At 42.6% G+C, this 26,341-nt stretch overlaps 1 protein-coding gene across 5 annotated transcripts in view; it reads left to right on the forward strand.

Annotated features, from left to right (window-relative positions):
* The window catches only part of kcnab2a (potassium voltage-gated channel subfamily A regulatory beta subunit 2a), a 274,196-nt gene that overhangs the window by 88,227 nt on the left and 159,628 nt on the right, over nucleotides 1-26,341 (forward strand). For 3 of the 5 annotated variants that reach the window (XM_067970202.1, XM_067970204.1, XM_067970203.1), the window contains one exon: nucleotides 22,149-22,282. The exons of 1 other annotated variant lie outside the window; for it this stretch is intronic. In XM_067970202.1, the coding sequence (XP_067826303.1) occupies nucleotides 22,206-22,282 (77 nt within the window). In that variant the 5' untranslated portion in view covers nucleotides 22,149-22,205. Of the gene's footprint in view, nucleotides 1-22,148; nucleotides 22,283-22,836; nucleotides 22,848-26,341 lie in introns of those variants that run through there. One more of the 5 variants, XM_067970205.1, reaches the window with a different exon arrangement.

The following is a 26,341-nucleotide window of genomic DNA, read 5'->3' on the forward strand; positions in this document are numbered from 1 at the left end:
GGTTGAATGGCCTCCTGTGCTGTATCATTCTATGATGCGGTTGTTGGATGATTGGCTGTGATGCTCCTACGACAGAATAGTCTGCTGATGCTCACTTTCTTAGCTGACATGAAAAATTGTCATAGGCAATTTGCAGTATAAGTGTAGACCTAGGAATTTATAATGGAAATAGAAAAACAAGGACAGAATGAGTGGCTATAAAATAGGGACTGCGTGTCCTGGTTTGTTTATTCCCCACCCTTTAACCCCATTTCACCTGAACACACTTAGTCTTCTGGTGCAATGTCATGGATAGTAAAATATTAAAAATCCCATGTCTACATGCACTTCCTGTGTAAATTCCTCACTTTAAATGTAAAATAGAAACTGCATCTATAAACTTGTAACTGTAATTGTATTTTCCCACCAGTGATGGTGCTGTAGATTCTCAGTTTTGCATCTGCCTACTCCTCAGCCTGTACTGCAGAGAAACTCCTATCCTGCAACCAACTCTGTCTCTGAAATTCCCTGAAGTTTTGTTAGAGACTATATTATTTATAGTTAAATAGATATTATATTAAAAATAACCACAGAATGTATGATTTAAAATGGGGACTGAATATTGTCTGCATGCCTTGATCTAACTATCTCCTGCCCTCCAACTCCACTTCTCCTGAAGAGTACACTTGGTCTGGACTCAGTGTGCAACACCACAGGAAATTGATGAGTATATAATCACAGGTCTCATGTATATGAGATGGATAAATAGATTGATATCTATATAATTTGAGATATAGATTGATAGGGAGATGGATACAGATAGAGAGATACACGACTCCAGCGCGCTCTCTCTCTCTCTCTCTCTCTCTCGATCTCCCGTGGCATTGCACACAAGGGAGTTGAGACCAAATGTAGTCTTCATGGAGGGAAGGGGTGAGAAGGGAGCTGCTGAGGGGTGCAGACTATATTTTCACACAGTCCCACCAGAAAATGAGGCCTGAAGCCCTCAGCAGCTCCTCTCCCTGCTATGCCGCACCACTTACCATTTCCCACCCGAAAGGAAAGAAGACAGCGAGATAAACAAAAAGAAAAGCTAGAGAGACAGCAACACAAAGACAGCAGAAATAGGTAGACAGAAGCTACATTCCATAGACCATGCTACGGGTTGAAATGCCATTGGAGATCCACTAGTATATTACAAATCTTGTGTTGGATACATGAGACCTGTGATTATATACTCATCAATTTCCTGTGGTGTTGCACACTGAGTCCAGACCAAGTGTACTCTTCAGGAGAAGTGGAGTTGGAGGGCAGGAGATAGTTAGATCAAGGCATGCAGACAATATTCAGTTGTCACAATTTTTGGTCACATTTTTGTCAACATTTCCTATTCAAGTTTGCTATGTCCAATTATGCCGACATTACAGGTGTAGCCCTGCATCTACTGCAGCACTTGTCGCTCAGGTATACTAGCCACATAGCCATACATTTTGAAGCTGATCTACTGCAGCCTCTGCTTTTGCAACAGACTGTGTAAGTATCTCCATCTCCATGAAGGTTTATATGCAGTTAGCATCCTCAGTCAGCAGAAGGTTGTGTACTTTATACATTTTCCTCTTTTGAACTCTGCTATCTCTCCCTTCCAGCTAGTGACTAGTATTTTTGAATATTGAGTCACAGTTGGTGTGCTGGCTGGAACTGTAGATAGTTGTTTTAAGCCAAGGACTAAAAAGGAATCTTTGCTACGCTCAAAAAATTGAAAGATACAAATTAAGAGACAAGAATGTGATCTTGTGGGAGTGTTTTCATAAAAATACAGAAAATAGATGTTGTAGTTTTGATTTTAAAATTTTTTTGAACTATTCCTGCAGAGATTATATTCTTCAGTATAGTCATGACTATTTTGTTTATTACAATCTCCAAAGGTACTTTGAACCACTCGCTTTAAATGTTTTGACAACACAGCCTGGCATGGAGTAGTGAAGTCATGTTGCTCAAAAAAAATCAAATTAGCTAGTAATTTGAAATAAACTATTTAAATAATACAGCACAGAAACAATATTTTTGCACAATTCTAACTCAAATGAACAGATAATTCAAGCAACTTTGAAGTAAGAGTCTGTACTCCTAGCAGTGAGTATGTTTCAGGAACTGCTATTTCTGCAAACAGAATTTTGAATAAAACGACTCTAGAATCATCAAATGGAACTCCATGTTTAGGTATGGGTAAGAACTTTGAAATTACTCCACTTTGTTTTCTTGTGTATTGAAATTACCTCAATCTAGCTAAAGTTGCTAAAGTATATCTCCTCAGAAGAGCTGACTATATCTACAAAAAAGTAATGGAATAAATGATTAATAGAGTCCCAAATCATGGTGTTTCAAAAATGCAAGAATTGTTAATCAGTGCTGCAGATTTGTGTTTCCTTGAAATATGTAAAATACAAGTCATCGTTTCGTATATGTAAGCTTTCCTCTGGCACCTCCTACAGGACTCTTAGCTCGTAACTGGATCACATATGCTGCTGCAGAGGGATTCTTCACCACCAAATAACTATTGGGATGCTTATTTTGCAAGCTGATTGCAATAAATACAAGTATGTATTGCATGTATTCAAAATTACCTGAAGCAGGAGGCTAACTAAGGAGGAAAACTGAATTCTAAGTTGAATGGAAGATGCTGCAGTATTCTATTTTGTGTAGTAGGTTGGTAGGGAGTTGTAGTAATGTCAATGCTTTAAAAACTGAGCTCGCTAAATCACCATTTAGGTTCTCCTTGTCAGAATGAATCAGATTTGTGATCAAATGTTATATTAAAAAAATTGTATAGCAATAGCTTTCATACTGCATAATTCATAGTTTTTACTGGGATCGTGTTTTCTAGAGGTATAAATGGCTTTAGTGTTGGTACTAAGGAACCTCACAGATTTTATATGACTTACTCTGCAAGTTACAGTCAAATGCTGCAGTGCAGAGGCAGGAGTATTCTCTTAGCAGCCATAACATTGTCAACCAGATAGAGAGGCATCAAGATTTTTACCTTAATTTTTATTTTTAAAAATTGAAGGTGTTTTATAGTGGCTTGAATTGCTATTTGACTCTTTAAGGACTTATAAGGTCTTGAATCAATTCTGTAGAGCAGTAGATTTGGATTTAAAAATATGATACATGGTGCATGTGGGCTGTAGAGCAGTGCAATTTCTCTCCTCTCTGCTGCTCTCTGATTTGGTGGAGAGAGGAGGGAGTTGATGCATATTCTTGGTTAGAGACTTTCACATTTTATTTAACCTTTTACCTTGCCTGAATCAAAGGTGCTATGAATATTTTATCCAGACAAAAATAATATCTCAGCGTAAAAAGAGTTCAACAGATTCAGCAACATTGATTTCCAGATCGACAATCTAATGTTACAGGAATAGAAAATCTAAGTGAGGTTTCTCGTTTATGAAATAGATGAATGTACTTGCTGCAGCATGGTTATTTATTTAGAAAAATGCTGATTCGTGTCTACATTAATCGGAGCTGAGGGTCACAAAGAGCTTTAGCGTGATACTTATACAGACTGGACTCTCACATACATTAAATGATGAACTCTTCTAAAGCCAGTTTTGATAAACTATCATTATCATTTGCAAAAGTGAGAATGGGGTCATGAATCTGCTTCTACTTGCATTTCAGAACTATATGTATAGAGATTGAAAGATGTTACGTTTTAAGCAAAACTCTTTTTTCTTCTCTGCTTTTTCCTCCAATTTTGTCCCTTCACCCCTCCTGCTCCTGAAGGTGTTGACTCCTTGCGGGGTATGGTTCCATGGTGCCAGGCTCTTTGGTACCTCACCTAGGTGCCAGTTCTTCGTGTGTGTGCTGAGATTGCATGTCAGCTGACTATTTGACCAATGGGGGCATCACACCCAAGCTTGATCCTATCCTCACTCAATGTCCACGCGTGCAATTTCCTGCAGGGATCCCTGGATTGCAGTCAGGAAAGGAAATCCTGACTTTTTTCCTCTCCTTAACCCAAAGTTAATAAGGCCAATTGTAACACCCATTCTGTCTTCCCAGCTGAGATCAGCTGACTCAGTGCAGACCGCAGATCAAACCTGCAGCCGTCCTTGTCTGCGTGACTCAGCCACTCACTGCTGTAACCATGTGAACCAACGGGATGTCCTAAACAAAGTAATTGTGACTATACACCTAAGAACCATGTGCCAATTAAGCAGTAACAATATGATACATATACCTTTATAGAACTGCACTGCAATGTACTGAATTATTTCCTGATAATGCTCTTGTAATACCTTCACAAATAAGGCCTCTAACTAAATGTTGCATTTCTTAACCTATTATCTGCAGCTTACAGGTGGATGTAATAAAATTTTGGTTGAAATTATTACTGGTCCCATATAATATCAAATGCATTGAATAATTTATGCATGTAGGAGTTCACAATATTGCCCTGTTAGTGACATGAAAATAAGGAAAAGCATTCATGAATACTCTGACATTTAAGAATACCCTGTGAGTGTTTTTGTAAATTTCCTTGAAAAGCCACTTTTGAGTGTAAGACTGGGATAACGGTGAATTGATTGAGCCATAGGGTTTGCTAGGGTAAAAAATAGAAAAGAAAGGACTTGCATTTATATAGAACCTTTCACGACCTCAGGACGTCCCAAAGCGTTTTGCCGCCAATAAAATACAAACAACAAAGTGATAATGACCAGATAATCTGTTTTTAGTGATGTTGGTTGAGGGATAAATATTGGCCAGGACAATGGGGAGAACTCCCCTGCTCTTCTTTGAAATAGTGTCATAGGATTCTTTACGACCTGTGAGGGCAGACAGAGCTACGGTTTAATGGCTTATCCGAAAGACAGCACCTCTGACTGTGCAACGCTCCCTCGGTACTGCACTGGAGCGTCAGCCTAGATTTTGTGCTTGAGCCTCTTGAGTGGGGCTTGAACCCATGACCTTCAGACTCAGAGGCGTGAGTGCTATCCACTGAGCCACGACTGACACGAATTTCACACTGGTGCAGTGAGGCTGGAAGGGGTCACAGTGGGGCAGTGCAAAACAGTGTTATGCGCATAAGTTTTTTCACTTTTGTAACTAATTATTCTTTACTTCTGCATCGAACTGGTGCTATATCTAACCAGAGAGTGGTTGGTTGATAGCTGATACTGCATGCAACATCGAAAATGTTCCTTTTCTGAGCACTGACCTCTTTCACCTTGATGAATGCAAAATTCATGAAATGGAGATGTTACTGTAAGGGTGGGGTGAATGTTTAAGGTGATGGCTGGGGTGCCAATCAAGTGGGCTGCTTTATCCTGGATGGTGTCGAGCTTCTTGAGAGTTGTTGGAGCTGCTCTCATCCAGGCAAGTGGAGAGTATTCCATCACACTCCTGACTTGTGCCTTGTAGATGGTGGAAAGGGTTTGGGGAGTCAGGAGGTGAGTCATTCACCGCAGAATACCCAGCTCTTGTAGCTTATATGGCTGGTCCACTTCAGTTTCTGGTCGATGGTGACCCCTAGGATGTTGATGGTGGGGGATTCAGCGATGATAATGCCGTTGAATGTCAAGGGGAGGTGTTAGACTTTCACTTGTTGGAGATGGTCATTGCCTGGCACTTGTCTGGCGTGAATGTTACTTGCCATTTATCAGCCGAAGCCTGGATGTTGTCCAGGTCTTGCTGCATGCAGCTCAGACTGCTTCATTATCTGAAGGATTGTAAATGGAACTGAACACTGTGCAGTCATCAGCAAAGGCCCCACTTCTGACCTTAGGATGGAGGGAAGGCTATTGATGAAGCAGCTGGAAATGGTTGGGCCTGGGACACTACCCTGAGGAACTCCCGCGGTGATGTCCTGGGGCTGAGATGATTGGCCTCCAACAACCACAACCATCTTCTTTTGTGCTAGGTTTGACTCCAGCCACTGGAGAGTTTTCCCCCTAATTTCCATTGACTTCAATTTTACTAGGGCTCCTTGATGCCACACTCGGTCAAATGCTGCCTTGATGTCAAGGGCAGTCACTCTCACCTCACCCCTGGGATTCAGCAGTGATGGGTGCATTCAGGGCAAAGAAAATACAGTGTTCATGTTTTAGCTGTCTTCCCCCTCAGGCTGGCATAATATCTTGGATCTGAGATCAAAATAATGTATAATTCTGGCCCATAAAAGTGCCTGTTAAAACGTAGCTTGGCTTTCTGGCTTTCTGTTGTGGATTTCCATTTTCAGTTTTCATCTTTGATTTTTAAGTTTTATAATGTATTATGTATTTTGTACAGATGCAATAAAAGTTATTTATCATGTAGTTATGTCAGCATTACATTTTGCAATTGTGAATATGGAATTATGTTACTATATCATTTCCTTAATTAAAATAGTATTACTGATGCATGTGTCTCAGTTTGTGACCACTAGATATCTTTAATTTATCTAAGAAAAAAAAGTGTCAAATTTTGCACACTGTCTAGATACAATAATAAAGATATAGTTACTAGACACAATCCTTTATTTATTTTCTCGTCAATTTTCTCTACTGATTTATTTTCCCTGCTTCCGCCCCCCCCGCCCCCACAACCTGCCAAGGATTTTGACCTCACCAGGGCAGGTTCCATTCCTGCTTCACAGTGCCTTGTCAATGCAGTTGTTCTTCATGTGTAAGTCCAGATAGGTGGTGTTTGGCTATTCCACCCTAGGACATCACAGCCAAGCTGAAATCTGTTCTCAATGTCCACTTGCAGGCTTTTGCAATAGGGATGGTTGGATAGTGATCAGAACCAGGAACCCTTCCTGAGTTTTTCTCCCCTCTCAGTTGGGGATGCTGAGGCCTGTTGTCACCCCAGCTGAGATCAACTTCCTTGTCACAGACAGGAGATTGAATAGGAAACCTTTCTGGTTTGTATGGCTGATCTCACTAGATGAACTTACTAAGTCATTGGAGAAATTGTCTCCTTTGTATTGTGCTGTGCTGACATTGAAGGGAATACAGTGCGCCTGCTGTCACTGGAACACTGCAGTTAGTGATAGTTTAGCACCATTGTACTAGTAGTATGTAAAAGATTTTTATCAGCTGGTTAGGACAGTGAATAGCTGAGCTAGACAGACCCAGGAGCCGCCAGTTTGATTCTTGGTCTGCGTTGAGCAGCTGATCCCAGGACTCCGAGCTAGGGAGGTGAAAATTTGTCTCTTTCCTGATTACTTTCCAGTGACCCTTGCTAGAAGTTAGGTAAGTGCAGCAACTGCCAAATAATCTGCTGACGCTCACCAAAGTTGAAGCTTGTGGAATTGAGGGTAAATTATTGACCTGGTCAAGAAATTGGCTGAGTGGCAGGAGACAGAGACTAGGGATAATGGGCAGGTACTCAAATTGGCAGGATGTGACTAGTGCTGTCCCACAGGGATCTGTGTTGAGGCCTCAACTATTCACTATTTATTAACGACTTAGATGACTGGATAGAGAGCCACATATCCAAGCTTGCCAATGACACAAAGATAAGCATGATGTGGAGATGCCGGTGATGGACTGGGGTTGACAATTGTAAACAATTTTACAACACCAAGTTATAGTCCAGCAATTTTATTTTAAATTCACAAGCTTTCACATCGTTCACCTGAGGAAGGGGGAAGCCTCCGAAAGCTTGTGAATTTAAAATAAAATTGCTGGACTATAACTTGGTGTTGTAAAATTGTTTACAAAGATAAGCAGCATTGTAAGCAGTGTAGATGGAAGCATAAAATTACAGAAGAGCTATTAATAGATTAAATGAATGGGCAAAACTGTGGCAAATGAATTTCAATGTAGGTAAGTGTGAGGCCATCCACTTTGGACCTAAAAAGGTTAGATCAGAGTACTTTCTAAATGGTGAAAAGGTCAAAATGGTGGCGATCCAAAGAGAATTAGGGGCCCATGTACATAGTTCATTAAATATCATGGAGAGGTACAGAATATAATCAAAAAAGCTAATGGAATGCTGGCCTTTCTATCTAGAGGACTAGAATACAAGGGGGTAGAAGTTATGCTACAACTATACAAAGCCCTAGTTAGACTACACCTGGAGTAATGTGTTCAGTTCTGGGCACCGCACCTTAGGAAGGATATATTGGCCTTGGAGGGAGTGTAGCATAGATTTACTAGAGTGATACGTGGACTCCAAGGGTTAAATTATGAAGAGAGATTACACAAACTAGGGTTGTATTCCCTGGAATTTAGAAGATTAAGGGTGATTTGATCGAAGTTTTCAAGATATTAAGGGGAACTGATAGGGTAGATAGAGAGAACTATTTCAGCTGGTTGGGGAATCTAGGACTAGGGGACATAGCCTAAAAATTAGAGCCAGGACTTTCAGGAGTGAAGTTAGGAAACACTTCTACACGCAAAGGGTGGTAGAAGTTTGGAACTCTTCCGCAAACAGCAGTTGAATCTAGCTCAATTGTTAATTTTATATCTGAGATTGATAGATTTTTGTTAACCAAAAGGTATTAAGAGATAAGGGGCTGAGGCGGGTATATGGAGTTAGGTCTCAGATCAGTCATGATCTCATTGAATGGCAGAACAGGCTTGAGGGGCTAAATGGCCTACTGCAGATCCTATGTTCCTAATCAGCCAAAAATCATAGTAAAACTAGATAGTAGTATAGAAACTTCAGATTAAACTAAGTGACTTTACAGTGGTACTGTAGGAGATGTCTTGCCCTACCATTATAAGTCCTATACTAGAACATGTAGTTTGAATTGTTTGTGAGTATTTTGGAATATTTTTTATTTTATTACAAGCTAATTATAAATTTTGCTGTGATAGTTGGGTGTTAATTGAATATTCCTTATTTTAAAATTAATTCTAATTTTTGAATAAGCTTTTGATCGGATTCCTTGGAAGAGAAACATTAATTGATTGAAATTGTGTATCAGATTAGTGTACAGTGAAATGCAACTGCATTGTCCATGGATGCTCAAGCACTAAAATGTGCGCATATGGAAGTTCTGTCTAATCCTTAAATTTTCTATGCAGGGTGTATGTTGGATTGATGCTATCATTTTGTACAGCACTGTAATATTATAGTTTTATTGAAATGTGGTGCTTTGTAATTAGTTGCTGTGAATTACACTCTGGATGATGTGGTTGATCTGAAACTGCAAAGTGTTGCTTCAAGTTGAAGCAGTTGAGAATTTAACATGAATAATTGAGTTGATAGATTTCTCGGTGACGATGGGATACAGTATTCTTGCCAAAGATGGTCTTTCCAGTCTGGGTGTACAAAGAATGAAAATGCCTATAATGTGCAGTGCGCCTAATAGGATTTTTTTTTGAGAGGTGGGTTGCAATGTGATGCAGGTGGATAGTGAATTTTCCTGTAAGTCACTATTCAGAATGATCTATTAGTAAAACTCATAAGCTCTAAAGTTGTTTATCTTAAAACCGCACAGTACTATTGCACAAAACTTACAACTTGATATTGGCTAATGCAAAATTGAGTCACACAGGTTTGATCCATATAGACCAACTAGGTCTCAGGTCTGTGCTGAGCTATCTAATGTCAAATGTAAGGAATCTTACAACACCAGGTTATAGTCCAACAGTTTTATTTGAAAATCACAAGCTTTCGGAGCTTTCCTCCTTCGTCAGGTGTGTGAAGGTTTCCATAAAAGCACCGCATATATAGTCACAGAACAATGCCTGGTGATTACAGATAATCTTTCCAACTGCCCGTTATCACACCTCTGCATGGATAGTGTTCAGACAGGGGAACATTACACCCAAGACCACTGAATACGCAAGCGGTCAGATTACAAAGACAGCGAGAGAGAGAGAGAGACAAAGAATGGCCAGTTGTATTAAAAACAGATAACTTTTTTTTCCCCCCTGGTGGGGTTACATGTAGCATGACATGAACCCAAGATCCCGGTTGAGGCCGTCCTCATGGGTGCGGAACTTGGCTATCAATTTCTGCTCGACGATTTTGCGTTGTCGTGTGTCTCGAAGGCCGCCTTGGAGAACACTTACCCGAAGATCGGAGTCTGAATGTCCTTGACTGCTGAAGTGTTCCCCGACTGGGAGGGAACCCTGCTCCAGGGCATCCTTTCCTGCAACATTGGCGAGACCATGCAGATACTGCGACAACGGATGAACGGACACCGCACAACAGTCGCCTGACAGGAGAGTTCCCTCCCAGTCAGGGAACACTTCAGCAGTCAAGGACATTCAGACTCCGATCTTCGGGTAAGCGTTCTCCAAGGCGGCCTTCGAGACACACGACAACGCAACATGTAACCCCACCAGGGGGGAAAAAAAAGTTATCTGTTTTTAATACAACTGGCCATTCTTTGTCTGTCTCTCTCTCTCTCTATCTCTCTCTCTCTCTCTCTCTCTCGCTGTCTTTGTAATCTGACTGCTTGCGTATTCAGTGGTCTTGGGTGTAATGTTCCCCTGTCTGAACACCATCCATGCAGAGGTGTGATAACGGGCAGTTGGAAAGATTATCTGTAATCACCAGGCATTGTTCTGTGACTATATATGCGGTGCTTTTATGGAAACCGTCACACACCTGACGAAGGGGGAAAGCTCAAAGCTTGTGATTTTCAAATAAAACTGTTGGACGATAACCTGGTGTTGTAAGATTCCTTACATTTGTCCACCTCAGTCCATCACCGGCATCTCCACATCATATCTAACAACGATTGGGAATTAAATATGCCAGGGTATTTAACAATCAGGAAGGACAGGCAGGAAGGAAGGGGAGGTGGGGTGGCTATGTTAATAAAGGAAGGAATCACTGTAATACAGAGAAATGATATTGGGACAAAGCATCAAGATAATGAAACAGTTTGGGTGGAGATAAGGAATAATAAGGGAAAAAAAACATTAGTGGGCGTAGTATATAGGCCTCCTAATAGTTGCAACTCTGCTGGAAGAAGTATTAATCAGGAGATAGTCGGGGCATGTAATAAGGGAACAGCCATAATTATGGGGGATTTTAATTATCATATTAACTGGACAAATCAAATTGGGCAGAGCAGCCTTGAGGACGAGTTCATTGAGTGCATCAGGGATGGATTTCTTGAGCAGTATGTAACTGATCCTACAAGGGGGCAGGCAACCTTGGACCTGGTCCTGTGTAATGAGTCAGGATTAATTAATAATGTCCTAGTTAAGGATCCCCTTGGAACGAGCGACCACAACATGGTTGAATTCCATATCCAATTAGAGGGTGAGAAGGTTGATTCTCAAACAAGCGTACTGAGCTTGAATAAAGGAGACTATGATGGTATGAGAGCGGAATTGATTAAAGTGGACTGGGAAAATAGATTAAAGGGTAAGACGGTACATGAGCAGTGGTGTTCATTTAGGGAGTTATTTTACAACTTTCAAAATAAATATATTCCACTGAGGAAAAAAGGGTGTAAAAGAAATGACAGCCATCCGTGGCTAAGTAAAGAAATCAAGGATAGTATCCGACTAAAAACAAGGACATATAAGGTAGCCAAACTTAGTGGGAGGATAGAAGATTGGGAATTCTTCAAAAGACAGCAAAAAGTAACTAAAGGATTGATTAAGAAAGGGAAGTTAGATTATGAAAAGAAATTAGCAAAAAATATAAAAACAGATAGCAAGAGTTTCTATAGTTATATAAAAAGAAAAAGGGTGGCTAAGGCAAACATAGGTCCCTTAGAGGATGAGACCGGGAAATTAATGGTGGGAAACATGGAGATGGCAAAAATGCTGAACAAATATTTTGTTTCAGTCTTTACAGTAGAGGACACTAAGAATATCCCAACACTGGACAAACAGGGGACTCTCGGGGGGGAGGAGCTAAATACGATTAAAATCACTCAGGAGATGGTACTCAGTAAAATAATGGGACTCAAGGCGGATAAATCCCCTGGACCTGATGGCTTCCATCCTAGGGTCTTGAGGGAAGTGGCAGTAGGGATTGTGGATGCTTTGGTGATAGTTTTCCAAAATTCCCTGGACTCAGGAGAGGTCCCGGCAGATTGGAAAACTGCTAATGTAACACCGTTATTTAAAAAGGGTAGTAGGCAGAAGGCTGGAAATTATAGGCCAGTTAGCTTAACATCTGTGGTGGGTAAAATTTTGGAGTCTATTATTAAGGAGACAGTAACGGAACATTTAGATAAGCATAATTTAATAGGACAAAGTCAGCATGGCTTTATGAAGGGGAAGTCATGTCTGACAAATTTGCTTGAGTTCTTCGAGGATATAACGTATAGGGTGGATAAAGGGGAACCAGTGGACATAGTGTATTTAGACTTCCAGAAGGCATTCGACAAGGTGCCACATAAAAGATTATTACTTAAGATAAAAAATCACGGGATTGGGGGTAATATTCTGGCATGGGTGGAGGATTGGTTATCGAACAGGAAGCAGAGAGTTGGGATAAATGGTTCATTTTCGGACTGGCAACCAGTAACCAGTGGTGTTCCACAGGGGTCCGTGCTGGGTCCCCAACTCTTTACAATCTATATTAACGATTTGGAGGAGGGGACCGAGTGCAACATATCAAAATTTGCAGATGATACAAAGATGGGAGGGAAAGTAGAGAGTGAGGAGGACATAAAAAACCTGCAAGGGGATATAGACAGGCTGGGTGAGTGGGCGGAGATTTGGCAGATGCAATATAATATTGGAAAATGTGAGGTTATGCACTTTGGCAGGAAAAATCAGAGAGCAAGTTATTTTCTTAATGGCGAGAGACTGGAAAGTACTGCAGTACAAAGGGATCTGGGGGTCCTAGTGCAAGAAAATCAAAAAGTTGGTATGCAGGTGCAGCAGGTGATCAAGAAAGCCAACGGAATGTTGGCTTTTATTGCTAGGGGGATAGAATATAAAAACAAGGAGGTATTGCTGCAGTTATATAAGGTATTGGTGAGACCGCACCTGGAATACTGCATACAGTTTTGGTCTCCATACTTAAGAAAAGACATACTTGCTCTCGAGGCAGTACAAAGAAGGTTCACTCGGTTAATCCCGGGGATGAGGGGGCGGACATATGAGGAGAGGTTGAGTAGATTGGGACTCTACTCATTGGAGTTCAGAAGAATGAGAGGCGATCTTATTGAAACATATAAGATTGTGAAGGGTCTTGATCGGGTGGATGCAGTAAGGATGTTCCCAAAGATGGGTGAAACTAGAACTAGGGGGCATAATCTTAGAATAAGGGGCTGCTCTTTCAAAACTGAGATGAGGAGAAACTTCTTCACTCAGAGGGTGGTAGGTCTGTGGAATTTGCTGCCCCAGGAAGCTGTGGAAGCTACATCATTAAATAAATTTAAAACAGAAATAGACAGTTTCCTAGAAGTAAAGGGAATTAGGGGTTATGGGGAGCAGGCAGGAAATTGGACATGAAGCTGAGTTCGGATCGGTCAATGACCTGTGTGTGGCGGAGAGGGCCCAGGGGCTATGTGGCCGGGTCCTGCTCCGACTTCTTGTGTTCTTTAGATTTGTGGTTGGGATCAGATCAGCCATGATCTTATTGAATGGCGGAGCAGGCTCGAGGGGCCGATTGGCCTACTCCTGCTCCAATTTCTTATGTTCTTATGTCAGCTAGAGAAATGGTTAAACTGCAGTTGTTGTCGTGTGTGTGGACTGCTATTGGTGATAGGATCAGACTTGGCTGTGATGCCCCTTGTGGTTAAATAGCCAGCTGACACTCAGTCCAGATTCAAACAAGTAGAATTCCCACTACCAAAAAAACTTTGTTGTTGAGATTCTAGCTACACCTTGGAGTTTCTTTTATCTTCAAATAAATTATCCACTGTCTACAGTAAACAAATAGTAAACCTGACTACCTAAATATATTAAAAACAGTGAGTGATCTCAGGATTCCAAAGGTACTGCATCTGTAGATGGCTCTGTCATTGTGTTAAATTCAAAATAATGGAGCACCCACCATCTCTGAAATCAAGCGGAATAAGTAATGAAATGGTAAACCCAAAGGAGATGGAAATGTCACACACCTTTTCAACCCTCCGTCCCCCACATGACTGACAAATTGAAGGAGTGTCATCAAGTATTTGTGGTAGGCGATGGCTGGTAAACAACGAGCCCAAGTAGGCAGCAATTATGTTAGACACTGAAACCCTGAAGAAGCAGTGGAATAGGCAGCATTTAATTGAAATGAGCACCCGATACCCACACCTCCCCTTCTGACCCAGAGCCTCCCAGCTAAACAGGAATTGTGAACCCCCAATTGAGCAGGTGTCATTAACCTCCCAATGAGCAGTGAGGCATAGATTAAACTCAGCCCCCATCCCCCTGCCCCGCTGACTCAAATTCCCATTAGTTCACTGACTGCACCTCCCCTGCCACTCCCCCTCTCTTGCTGCATTTCCTGTTCCAACCCACCTACCAGCTGCCAATCCTTTCCTCCACTGCTTGCAGTTCCCCCTCAGAGGCCACCCCCATTCACTTCATTTCCTCTTTTACAGATAACCTCTCCTCATGGCTGCATTTTCCAATTAACAGTCCCTCACCCAACACAGGCTGGTATTCTCTTACCCTGATGGCTAGCTGTCTCATGCTTCAATTCCCCTAACCCCAGTCATCTAAATTTCTCCACCCCAGCATTTTTTTCACCCCTCCCACCCAAATGGCTGAATTAATACTTTGGTCATTGGCATTCCTACCCCTTGTACTGAGGGGATTCCCCAGGCAGAGATGCAGTCCACTGATCAATATCCTTTCCTGTGCTCCTCTCCCCTTCCCCCTCATTCCCCATTTCCCTCTTCCCCACCCTCTCTGTATCCCTTCTGACCTCCTTACTTTTCCTCTCTTCCCCCCGCCCCCCACTCCCTTTCTCCTTCTCCTCCCTTAATCCAGTCTTGGTGTTTAAATGACAAAGACTGTTCTTGCCATTTGTTGTCACCTGAACCTGAGATTGGATTTGTATATTGTAATTCATGGAAGCATCCAGTATCATCTTGTGCTAGTATTGCAATATTTTGCTGGGAAGTTGTTTTGGAAAAGCTCTTTGAAATAACAGTACAGGCCTAGTTCAAGCATTAGGTGAGAGTAGATGAAAAAGTGACTTCACTAGCAAACTTGGAGTAACTGTAAAGGTACAAAGTAGTGAAACAGCTGAATTTCTTGAAGTTAATTAATTTGTTTTCTTTTCCCTTGTGTGGAAGTATCTTGCAATTACTTGGTGCCTTTTGATGGTGTGCCTGAGTTGGGAAACTTACTGTGTGGGTAATTGAGTGTAGAATATGATAAATTACTGCATTAAGCTTTGCATTCAAATAATCATCTTGCTGTAAGCATTGAATCATAAGAATAACTGCACTGTGTATCAAAAAATTCTAGTCCACTGATCAAGCAAATGCAAGCTGCCTAATCACTGAGCAAGATGGAAGACATAGTGGAAATTTAAAAGGTTACTCACAATAACCTACAATTTAAAAGCAATCACTTATATTAACTTCAAATTTAAGGGCATCTTGTTCTACTCTAGTATCACTGTCTGTCAGTTGGAGTTCATCCACTTACTTGATATACAGGTCATAATCAAGTAGCATAATGGAAAAAATTATAGGTGAGATAACACCCAGCTCGACCTCTTCACCACCTCTCTTGACTCATCCACTGCCGATTGTTGCAAGATTGCTTTTCCAACAACCAGTCTTGGATTTTTTTTTATTCGTTCACGGGATGTGGGCGTCGCTGGCAAGGCCAGCGTTTATTGCCCATCCCTAATTGCCCTTGAGAAGGTGGTGGTGAGCCGCCTTCTTGAACCGCTGCAGTCCATGCGGTGATGGTTCTCCCACAGTGCTGTTAGGAAGGGAGTTCCAGGATTTTGACCCAGTGACAATGAAGGAACGGCGATATATTTCCAATTCAGGATGGTGTGTGACTTGGAGGGGAACGTGCAGGTGGTGTTGTTCCCATGTGCCTGCTGCTCTTGTCCTTCTAGATGGTCGAGTTCGCGGGTTTGGGAGGTGCTGTCGAAGAAGCCTTGGCGAGTTGCTGCAGTGCATCCTGTGGATGGTGCACACTGCAGCCACAGTGCGCCGGTGGTGAAGGGAGTGAATGTTTAGGGTGGTGCCAATCAAGTGGGCTGCTTTGTCCTGGATGGTGTCGAGCTTCTTGAGTGTTGTTGGAGCTGCACTCATCCAGGCAAGTGGAGAGTATTCCATCACACTCCTGACTTGTGCCTTGTAGATGGTGGAAAGGCTTTGGGGAGTCAGGAGGTGAGTCACTCGCCGCAGAATACCCAGCCTCTGACCTGCTCTTGTAGCCACAGTATTTATATGGCTGGTCCAGTTAAGTTTCTGGTCAATGGTGACCCCCAGGATGTTGATGGTGGGGGATTCGGCGATGGTAATGCCGTTGAATGTCAAGGGGAGGTGGTTAGGCTCTCTCTTGTTGGAGATGGTCATTGCCTGGCACTTATCTGGCGCGAATGTTACTTGCCACTTATGAGCCCAAGCCTGGATGTTGTCCAGGTCTTGCTGCATGCGGGCTCGGACTGCTTCATTATTTGAGGGGTTGTGAATGGAACTGAACACTGTGCAGTCATCAGCGAACATCCCTATTTCTGACTTTATGGTGGAGGGAAGGTCATTGGTGAAGCAGCTGAAGATGGTTGGGCCTAGGACACTGCCCTGAGGAACTCCTGCAGCAATGTCCTGGGGCTGAGATGATTGGCCTCCAACAACCACTACCATCTTCCTTTGTGCTAGGTATGACTCCAGCCACTGGAGAGTTTTCCCCCTGATTCCCATTGACTTCAATTTTACTCGGGCTCCTTGGTGCCACACTCGGTCAAATGCTTCCTTGATGTCAAGGGCAGTCACTCTCACCTCACCTGTGGAATTCAGCTCTTTTGTCCATGTTTGGACCAAGGCTGTAATGAGGTCTGTAGCCGAGTGTTCCTGGCGGAACCCAAACTGAGCATCGGTGAGCAGGTTATTGGTGAGTAAGTGCCGCTTGATAGCACTGTCGACGACACCTTCCATCACTTTGCTGATGATTGAGAGTAGACTGATGGGACGGTAATTGGCCGGATTGGATTTGTCCTGCTTTTTGTGGACAGGACATACCTGGGCAATTTTCCACATTGTCGGGTAGATGCCAGTGTTGTAGCTGTACTGGAACAGTTTGGCTGGAGGCGCAGCTAGTTCTGGAGCACAAGTCTTCAGCACTACAGCCGGGATGTTGTCGGGGCCCATAGCCTTTGCTGTATCCAGTGCACTCAGCCGTTTCTTGAAATCACATGGAGTGAATCGAATTGGCCGAAGACTGGCTTCCATGATGGTGGGGAAATCGGGAGGAGGCCGAGATGGATCATCCACTCGGCACTTCTGGCTGAAGATGGTTGCAAACGCTTCAGCCTTGTCTTTTGCACTCACGTGCTGGACTCCGCTGTCATTGAGGATGGGGATGTTTGCAGAGCCTCCTCCTCCCGTTAGTTGTTTAATTGTCCACCACCATTCACGACTGGATGTGGCAGGACTGCAGAGCTTTGATCTGATCTGTTGGTTGTGGAATCGCTTAGCTCTGTCTATAGCATGTTGCTTCCGCTGTTTAGCATGCATGTAGTCCTGAGTTGTAGCTTCACCAGGTTGGCACCTCATTTTTAGGTACGCCTGGTGCTGCTCCTGGCATGCTCTTCTACACTCCTCATTGAACCAGGGTTGATCCCCTGGCTTGTTGGTAATGGTAGAGTGAGGAATATGCCGGGCCATGAGGTTACAGATTGTGCTGGAATACAATTCTGCTGCTGCTGATGGCTCACAGCGCCTCATGGATGCCCAGTTTTGAGCTGCTGGATCTATTCTGAATCTATCCCATTTAGCACGGTGGTAGTGCCACACAACACGTTGGATGGTGTCCTCAGTGCGAAGACGGGACTTCATCTCCATGAGGACTGTGCGGTGGTCACTCCTACCAATACTGTCATGGACAAATGCATTTGCGACAGGTAGATTGGTGAGGACGAGGTCAAGTAAGTTTTTCCCTCGTGTTGGTTCGCTCACCACCTGCCGCAGGCCCAGTCTCGCAGCTATGTCCTTCAGGACTCTGCCAGCTCGGTCAGTAGTGGTGCTACCGAGCCACTCTTGGTGATGGATATTGAAGTCCCCCACCCAGAGTACATTTTGTGCCCTTGCTACCCTCAGTGCTTCCTCCAAGTGGTGCTCAACATGGAGGAGGACTGATTCATCAGCTGAGGGAGGACGGTAGGTGGTAATCAGCAGGAGGTTTCCTTGCCCATGTTTGACCTGATGCCATGAGATTTCATGGGGTCCAGAGTCAATGTTGAGGACTCCCAGGGCCACTCCCTCCATGACTGTATATCACTGTACCGCCACCTCTGGTGGGTCTGTCCTGCCGGTGGGACAGGACATACCCAGGGATGGTGATGGAAGAGTCTGGGACGTTGGCTGAAAGGTATGATTCTGTGAGTATGGCTATGTCAGGCTGTTGCTTGACTAGTCTGTGGGACAGCTGTCCCAATTTTGGCACAAGTCCCCAGATGTTAGTAAGGAGGACCTTGCAGGGTCGACTGGGCTTCGTTTGCCATTGTCGTGTCCGGTGCCTAGTGGTCCGATGCCGGGTGGTCCGTCCAGTTTTATTCTTATTATAACTTTTCGTAGCGAGATTTTACAACTGAGTGGCTTGCTAGGCCATTTCAGAGGGCAATTAAGAATCAACCACATTGCTGTGGGTCTGGAGTTGCATATAGGCCAGACCGGGTAAGGACGGCAGGTTTCCTTCCCTAAAGGACATTCGTGAACCAGATGGGTTTTTACGACAATCCGGTAGTTTCATGGCCATCATTACTGATACTAGTATTTTAATTCCAGATTTTATTTAATTAATTGAATTTAAATTCGCCAGCTGCCGTGGCGGGATTTGAACTCATGACTCTGGATTTTAGTCCAGGCCTCTGGATTACTAGTCCAGTAACATAACCACTATGCTACCGTACCCGTACCAGTCTTGGATAAACTGTAATATCCTCCAATTAAACATTGAGAAGATCCAAGCCAGCGTCTTCAGCCGCCACTACAAACACCATATCCTTGCCACAGATTCCATCCTCCTCCCCAGCCACTGTCTCAGGCTGAATCAAATAGTTTGAAATTTCGGCATCCTGTTCATGAACTGAGCTTCTGACCCCGTATCCTCTTCATCACAAAGACCACCTACTTTCATCTCCATGACATCGTCTGCCTCTGCCCGTACCTCAGCCTATCTGCTGCTGAAACCCACATCGTTCACTTCCAGATTCAACTATTCCAATGCTTTCCTGGCTGGCTTCCCATCCTCCACACTCCATAAACTTCAGCTCATCCAAAATTCTGCTGCCCTGTATCATATCCTGCGCCAAGTCCCACTCACCCATTATCACTGTCCTGGCTCACCTACATTGGCTTCTGATCCCCCCAACGCCTCATTTAAATCCCTTCATGGCCTTGCCCATCCCTATCTCTGTAATAAGCTCTAGCCCCACAATTCTCCCCCCCCCCCCAAAACTCCATTCATTGGATTCTAACCTCTTGTGCATCCCATCCTTTCTTTGTCCTACCATTGGTGGCCTTGCCTTCAGCCATCGATGCATTCCCTTCTGGAGTTCTCTCCCCAAAACCCTCTGACTCTCCACCTATCTCTCCTCCTTAAAACCGATCTCTTCGACCAACCGTCTGGTCACCGCTCCTAATGTCCCCTTCTTTGACAAGCTGCTCATCTTTTCTCTGATTATGGCTTTGAAGTGTCTTGGGATGTTTTTATACATTAAAGGTGCTATGTGACTTGAAGTTGTTGAGAGGCAAATGTAGTCTGTAATCTTATCCATGATGTGGAGATGCCGGTGATAGACTGGGGTTGACAAATGTAAGGAATCTTACAACACTAGGTTATAGTCCAACAGTTTTATTTGAAAATGACAAGCTTTCGGAGGCTTTCTCCTTCGTCAGGTGAAGTGTGGGATTCCTTGAACGTTACCGCATTTATAGTCAGAGAACAATACCTGGTGATTACTGATAATCTTTCCAACTGCCCGTTGTCAAGGCAATCAAAGTGTTCAGACAGAGAGATGTTACATACAGGACCACCGAATATACAAACGGCCAGAACAAAAAAGAGAGAGAGAGAGAGAGAGAAACATCCGAAAGGAAGAGAAAGAGAGAGAATGACCTGTTGTATTAAAAACAGATAACTTTTTTTCGCTGGTGGGGTTACGTGTAGCGTGACATGAACACTTTGATTGCCTTGACAACGGGCATTTTGAAAGATTATCTGTAATCACCAGGTATTGTTCTCTGACTATAAATGCGGTAACGTTCAAAGAATCCCACACTTCACATTTTTCCACATTATATTCCATCTGCCATGTTCTTGCCCATTCACTTAGCCTGTCTATATCCCCTCTTTGCATCCTCCTCACAACGCTCATTCCCACCTAGTTTTGTGTCATCAGCAAACTTGGAAATATTACATTTCGTCCCCTCATCCAAGTCATTGATATAGATTGTGAATAGCTGGGGCCCGAGCACCGATCCCTACGGCACCCCACTAGTCACAGTCTGCCAACCTGAAAAAGACCATTTATTCCTACTCTGTTTACTGTCTGTTAACCAATTCTCAATTCACTTCCTTTGGCAAATTTTCATGATATCGTATCATATAGTAGATACAGCGCAAGAGGAGGCCATTCGGCCCATCGTGCGTGTGCCGGCTCTTTGAAAGAGCTATCCAATTAGTCCCATTCCCCAGCTTTTTCCCCATAGCCCTGTAATTTTTTCCCTTCAAGTGTTTATTCAATTCCCTTTTGAAAGTTACTATTGAATCCCACCACCCTTTCAGGCAGTGCATTTCAGATCATAACTTGCTGCATAAAAAAAATGTTTCCTTATGTCGCCTCTGGCTCTTTTGCCGATCATCTTGAATCTGTGTCCTCTGGTTACTGACCCGTCTGCCACTGGAAACAGTTTCTCCTTGTTTACTCTGTCAAAACCATTCATGATTTTGAACACCTCTGTCAAATCTCCCCTTAACCTTCTCTGTTCTAAGGAGAACAACCCCAGTTTCTCCAGCCTCTCCACATAACTGAAGTCCCTCATTTTAATGGAAGAAAGTACACCTTTACTGTATTTTTAAAAAAGTGAACACTTACAATCTAAATTGTACCAATTAAGTTAATACATGCTTGAACTATATCTTCATTTTCATTGTTTGAGAAAATAGCTGTAGGAAATCACTTGAGGTGCTCTCAGCTCTCAAATAATAAGTTAATTAATGGAGTCGGTGAGCCAGTCAGGTAGGATTGTTGCTTTGAATTAAATAAAGTGTGTTGTATTTATGCCTTGTTTAAAATGCTTTTATGATGCTGGTGAGGCACTGCAAAAATAGTGAAGTGAATAGCCATAACTTCCAAATTCTACTTTCCTGATTTTGTTGCTGGTTGCTTTCATGGGTTAATAGGAAGGAGTCCTGCATTCTCTACTGCCTCTGGTGGCTGTTGGGAATCAGATGCTGTTGCAGAGTTTAGTTCTTTTATATTGGTAGTGTGCAGTTGCTGGTGGGAGTACCATACTCCTGTTGCTATCAGTGCACTATCAACATATAAGTATTCTGGGTTACCTTTTTGACTATAACTGGAGATGCCACTATGCTCAGGGCCACCTTTTTTTTAAAAAAAAGACTTTTGTCCCGTAACACTTTATTTAAGCATAGATACTGTCCTTTGGCATAAGAAGTAATATAAAAGGCTGAATTCAATGACAAATATGAGTTTTGACTGCAGTTTTTGGCCTACGTACTATTATCTCATTGGTGGTATCTCTACATAGCAAATAGCACTAATTTTGACACCTAAATATTTACCTTCTGTATTTAGCCAGGAAAAATGTGGCCAAGCTGCTAAGATTGCTAATGAGTCATGGAAAACCCACTTGACATTGTTTGAAACTTTGCACTTGGAATGCTGCTTGTAAGAGTGACCAATTAAATGATGTAAGATGCACAATCACAATCTGAAACATTATGCAGAATACATTGTTATGCAAAATTTGTCACATCTTGTAATTTTTCTTGTGTTGTAATGTCTGCATTAATAACAGACACGTACATGCAATCAGATTTTTAATTGAGCTATTGCCTGAAAGGGTGGCTTCCAATGCCTCTGTCTCTGGTTTTGTGTTGCTGCAGGCTTTGCAAGTGACAGTGTGAGAAGATAGTGGGCTCTTGATTGAAGCTGCTGACCTAATGTATCCGGAATCAACCACTGACTCTCCAGCTCGACTTTCCCTAAGACAGACAGGCTCTCCGGGCATGATTTACAGGTGAGGCACAGGGTCGCTGAATGATTTACAGGTGAGGCACAGGGTCTCTGTGAATGATTTACAGGTGAGGCACAGGGTCTCTGTGAATGATTTCCAGGTGAGGCACAGGGTCTCTGTGAATGATTTACAGGTGAGGCACAGGGTCGCTGAATGATTTACAGGTGAGGCACAGGGTCTCTGTGAATGATTTCCAGGTGAGGCACAGGGTCTCTGTGAATGATTTACAGGTGAGGCACAGGGTCGCTGAATGATTTACAGGTGAGGCACAGGGTCTCTGGGAATGATTTACAGGTGAGGCACAGGGTCTCTGGGAATGATTTACAGGTGAGGCACAGGGTCTCTGGGAATGATTTACAGGTGAGGCACAGGGTCTCTGGGAATGATTTACAGGTGAGGCACAGGGTCTCTGGGAATGATTTACAGGTGAGGCACAGGGTCTCTGGGAATGATTTACAGGTGAGGCACAGATTCCCCGGGCATGGGTCGCTGAATGATTTACAGGTGAGGCACAGGGTCGCTGAATGATTTACAGGTGAGGCACAGATTCCCCGGGCATGATTTACAGGTGAGGTACAGGGTCTCTGGGAATGATTTACAGATGTGGCACAAAATCTGGGAATGATTTACAGATGAGGCACAGGGTCTTTGGGAATGATTTACAGGTGAGGCACTTGCACATTCATTGTGCTTTTCATGTAGAAAAAATCCCAATGCCCTTCACAGAAGTGTAAGGAGAAAAATGGCACTGCATCAAAGGAGGACATTTTAGGAGGGGGTAACCAAAAGCTTGTTTGAAGATCTTAAAGGTGAGAGAGGGGCAGAGGCAGAAGGGTTTAGGGACGGAATTCCGGAGCACAGCCCCCAATGGCAGAGCAAAGGCGTGGCTCAGTGGTAGCACTCTTGCTTTGAGTCTCAAAATCATGGGTTCAAGCTCTTCTCCAGAGATTTGAGCACATAATCTAGTCTGACACTTATGCTGTACTGAAAGACAGCACCTCTGACAGTGCAGTGCTCTGCCAATACTGCAGTGGAGTGTCAGCCTAGATTATATGATCAAGTCTTGGAGTGGGACTTGAACACACTATCTTCTGACTCAGACAAGAGTGTTAACAATGAGCCAAGGCTGACACCTGATGCAAAGGGCTGTAGAACTCAGAAAAGCAGAGAAGGGCACAGTCGCGAAGGGGTTGGTAAGTAAGAATGTGGATTTTGAATTAAATATGTTGGAGAATGGGGAGGCACTGGAGGTCGGCAAGGATAGGTGTGACGGGAATGGGATTAAGGATGGGATAAGATGCAGGCGACAATGTTTTGAATGAGTTGCCGTTTATTTAACATGGAGCTCAAGAGGCCAGCAAGAAGAGCATTAGACAAGTCAATCCTGGACAGGGCGTAGGTGTGGACTAGGGTTGTTTTACCCTTGACTTTCCATTATTCTCTATATAAACCTGAATTTGTTTTCAGTGTGCATCACTCGATTGGTACCATTTTGCTGTTCTAATGCAGTGCATCTTGTAATCATTAATCTTTGATCTTTGTTAAGCTCTTTATTTGAGCGGAACACTGCTAAATGTGTGGGATCAGACCAGGTGCTCCAGCAGAGGTCAGGAGATCATTTTGCACATGTGAATCATGAGTTTTTTTTAATTGAGAAACCTGGATGAAGAGCCAAGGCCAACAAGGTTGAAGAAAGCAAGAGAAGCTATGGAAATTGGGAATAACAGGCTTAAGTTTTAAAAACCTGAAGACTAAAGGAGGTGAAGAGTTTGTGGTCTTGGGAAAGGAGGAATCAAAGTAGGACTCTACTGCATTTTGCTTTCAACATAGGATGCAGGGAGCTAGAGCTGTTTAATTTGGTGGTACAGGAATGGGAAGCTGGATGATTTAGACTACAATTATTAGCCAATTTCTTTCCATTGAATTGCTGTTGAATTCTGGCTAGTCTGGGATTGGTTCTGTAACTGTTGGCGTAATCTGAACAGTGCTCCAAAGCTCATCTGTGGCTAAAAGAAATTAGTAATTATTAGGCCAGTAGATGGTGCAGTTAACTCAGATGAAAGATTTCATGGGTGAGACTTGTTCCTGATGCACTTTCTCCTGCAGCCCACAAGAGGCCGATGTGTACTGCAAGTACATTTTCTACATCAACCGTAGTTAGTCAGAAACATGAGAAGATGCAGAAGGGAAATTATTGCTTTTGGTTGTATGTTACTGGTAGTGTTTTAAACGAGTCATATTCTTTAATTTTTGATGTATAATATTGCATCATGCTAAGTGTATCATAATTTGTATAATATGTCTGTATGTATACACAATATATGCTTTTTGAAAGTTTAAAAAAAAAATTCTTCTGGGATAGGGAGCCTTGCTGTTTTACCATTTTGAATGATGGTTGACTGAGCAGACTGCAGCTGTGCATTGCCATTCACAGTTTCCCATTGCATGGTACCCAGGCAAGTTGTGGTAGAGTGATGGACTAACTTTCCCCTCTTTCTGGCCTGGAGACAGGACAGAGAGCGGTGTGCCCATCTAAATTAAGAGAACAATTCATCATGTCTTTAGGTGAGAAGTAAAGGTAGTCGAAAATCTGCCCAGAATGATGGGATGAAAGTTTTCTATCTATTCTAGCTGTATTATGGTGTGACGTTAATTTGGCAGTCTTGATCCAGTGGATATGGTTCATGACACATCTACCCCTAATTTGAGAGCATAGGAAAACTGGTGTGGGAAATGGGGAAAAAAAAGTCTGAGAGTGCTGTTCTGGGACTGAGCCACCTTGTTGAGACAGAGTGGAGAGAACTTTACTCTGCATCAGACTCTGCTATACCTAACCTGGGAATGATTATTGACACTGAGTGTTTAAAATAAATATTGTTCGATTCCCCAACACTAACATTCCTCACCATGATGTGCACAAAATTCACAACCAAGAATGTTTAAAAAGAAAACTGCGTGTGAGTCTACAAAATCAGTGTACCTATAAATGAGTTGATAGGTATATGGAAGATATTTATATTTTTTTTACATTTGCTGTTCTGTGCTTGAACTCAATTGAATTAATTTGCAGGTTTCCAGTAGCACAAATCATGGAGCTATTTTGTCCTTTGTAGTGAATAGATTTATATATTCAGTTTTTAATTCACTCCCTTAGTTCTCTTGTGACCCACTGTTAAGTTTGTCTTTTAAGAATTCTGAGAGTTCTTGTAAACTAGAATACAATGTTTAAATTTAATGGAACTTTGAAAATGATCTTCAAACTATTGAAAAATCATTGATTATTGGGAGCTGTCGGTTGACCATTACATGTTTAGTGGTACATAACTGTACTAATGTGCTTCTTCAATGAGTGGCAGGCATATGTTTGTGCCTGTGATTCCATGTCAAGTTTCTAATCTCTGGACTCTCAGGGAAAGTGCTCAATGGAAGCTAATTCCTTTCTTACAGGGGAGAGACGAAAAATCAGAAGGCAAATTACTCCGTTGATCTTGTGCACCTCATAGTGTCAGTTTTGCAGTGCACCAATTGATTATCTGTCCTATTGGCCAGGAGAGTGGTGCATGGGAGAGGAGGGAAGGTCCATAAGCTGCCTTTTGGAAGTATTGTGCTGACCGACTTCCCTCATCTTGCTCATTGGCATTTAGCTGGGAGCAGCCAGATGGTTCAAGATCAACTGGCGGTTGGTACCCTTCAATGGGAATGGTTCTACCAACTTTCCTTTTGGATCTATTGAGTTTCCTTCATGCACGATTCGATTGTAAGGTGTTCCAGCATGTCCTAATTCTAAATTCTCTCTAATGAATTAAACTCCATAAAATGTAAAACTTTTTTTAGATTTTGGTGCAGAAGTGTTCCTTTTAATATTTGTAGCTTTAAAGGAAAACAATTACTTAGCTAAAAATGATGCACATAAGTATATCTAGTCTTGTTGGAAATAATTAAAGTATTTAAACTTGAAGGTAATTGTACCAAAAAAAGTAAATGTAGTCATTACTGATATTAAAAATAAATTGTGTGTTTTTAATGTTTATTTGCTTTATTTATGTTACACCATATGTCAGA

Source organism: Heptranchias perlo, chromosome 32 (genome assembly GCF_035084215.1).
Source record: "Heptranchias perlo isolate sHepPer1 chromosome 32, sHepPer1.hap1, whole genome shotgun sequence".
NCBI classification, from domain to species: Eukaryota; Metazoa; Chordata; class Chondrichthyes; order Hexanchiformes; family Hexanchidae; genus Heptranchias; species Heptranchias perlo.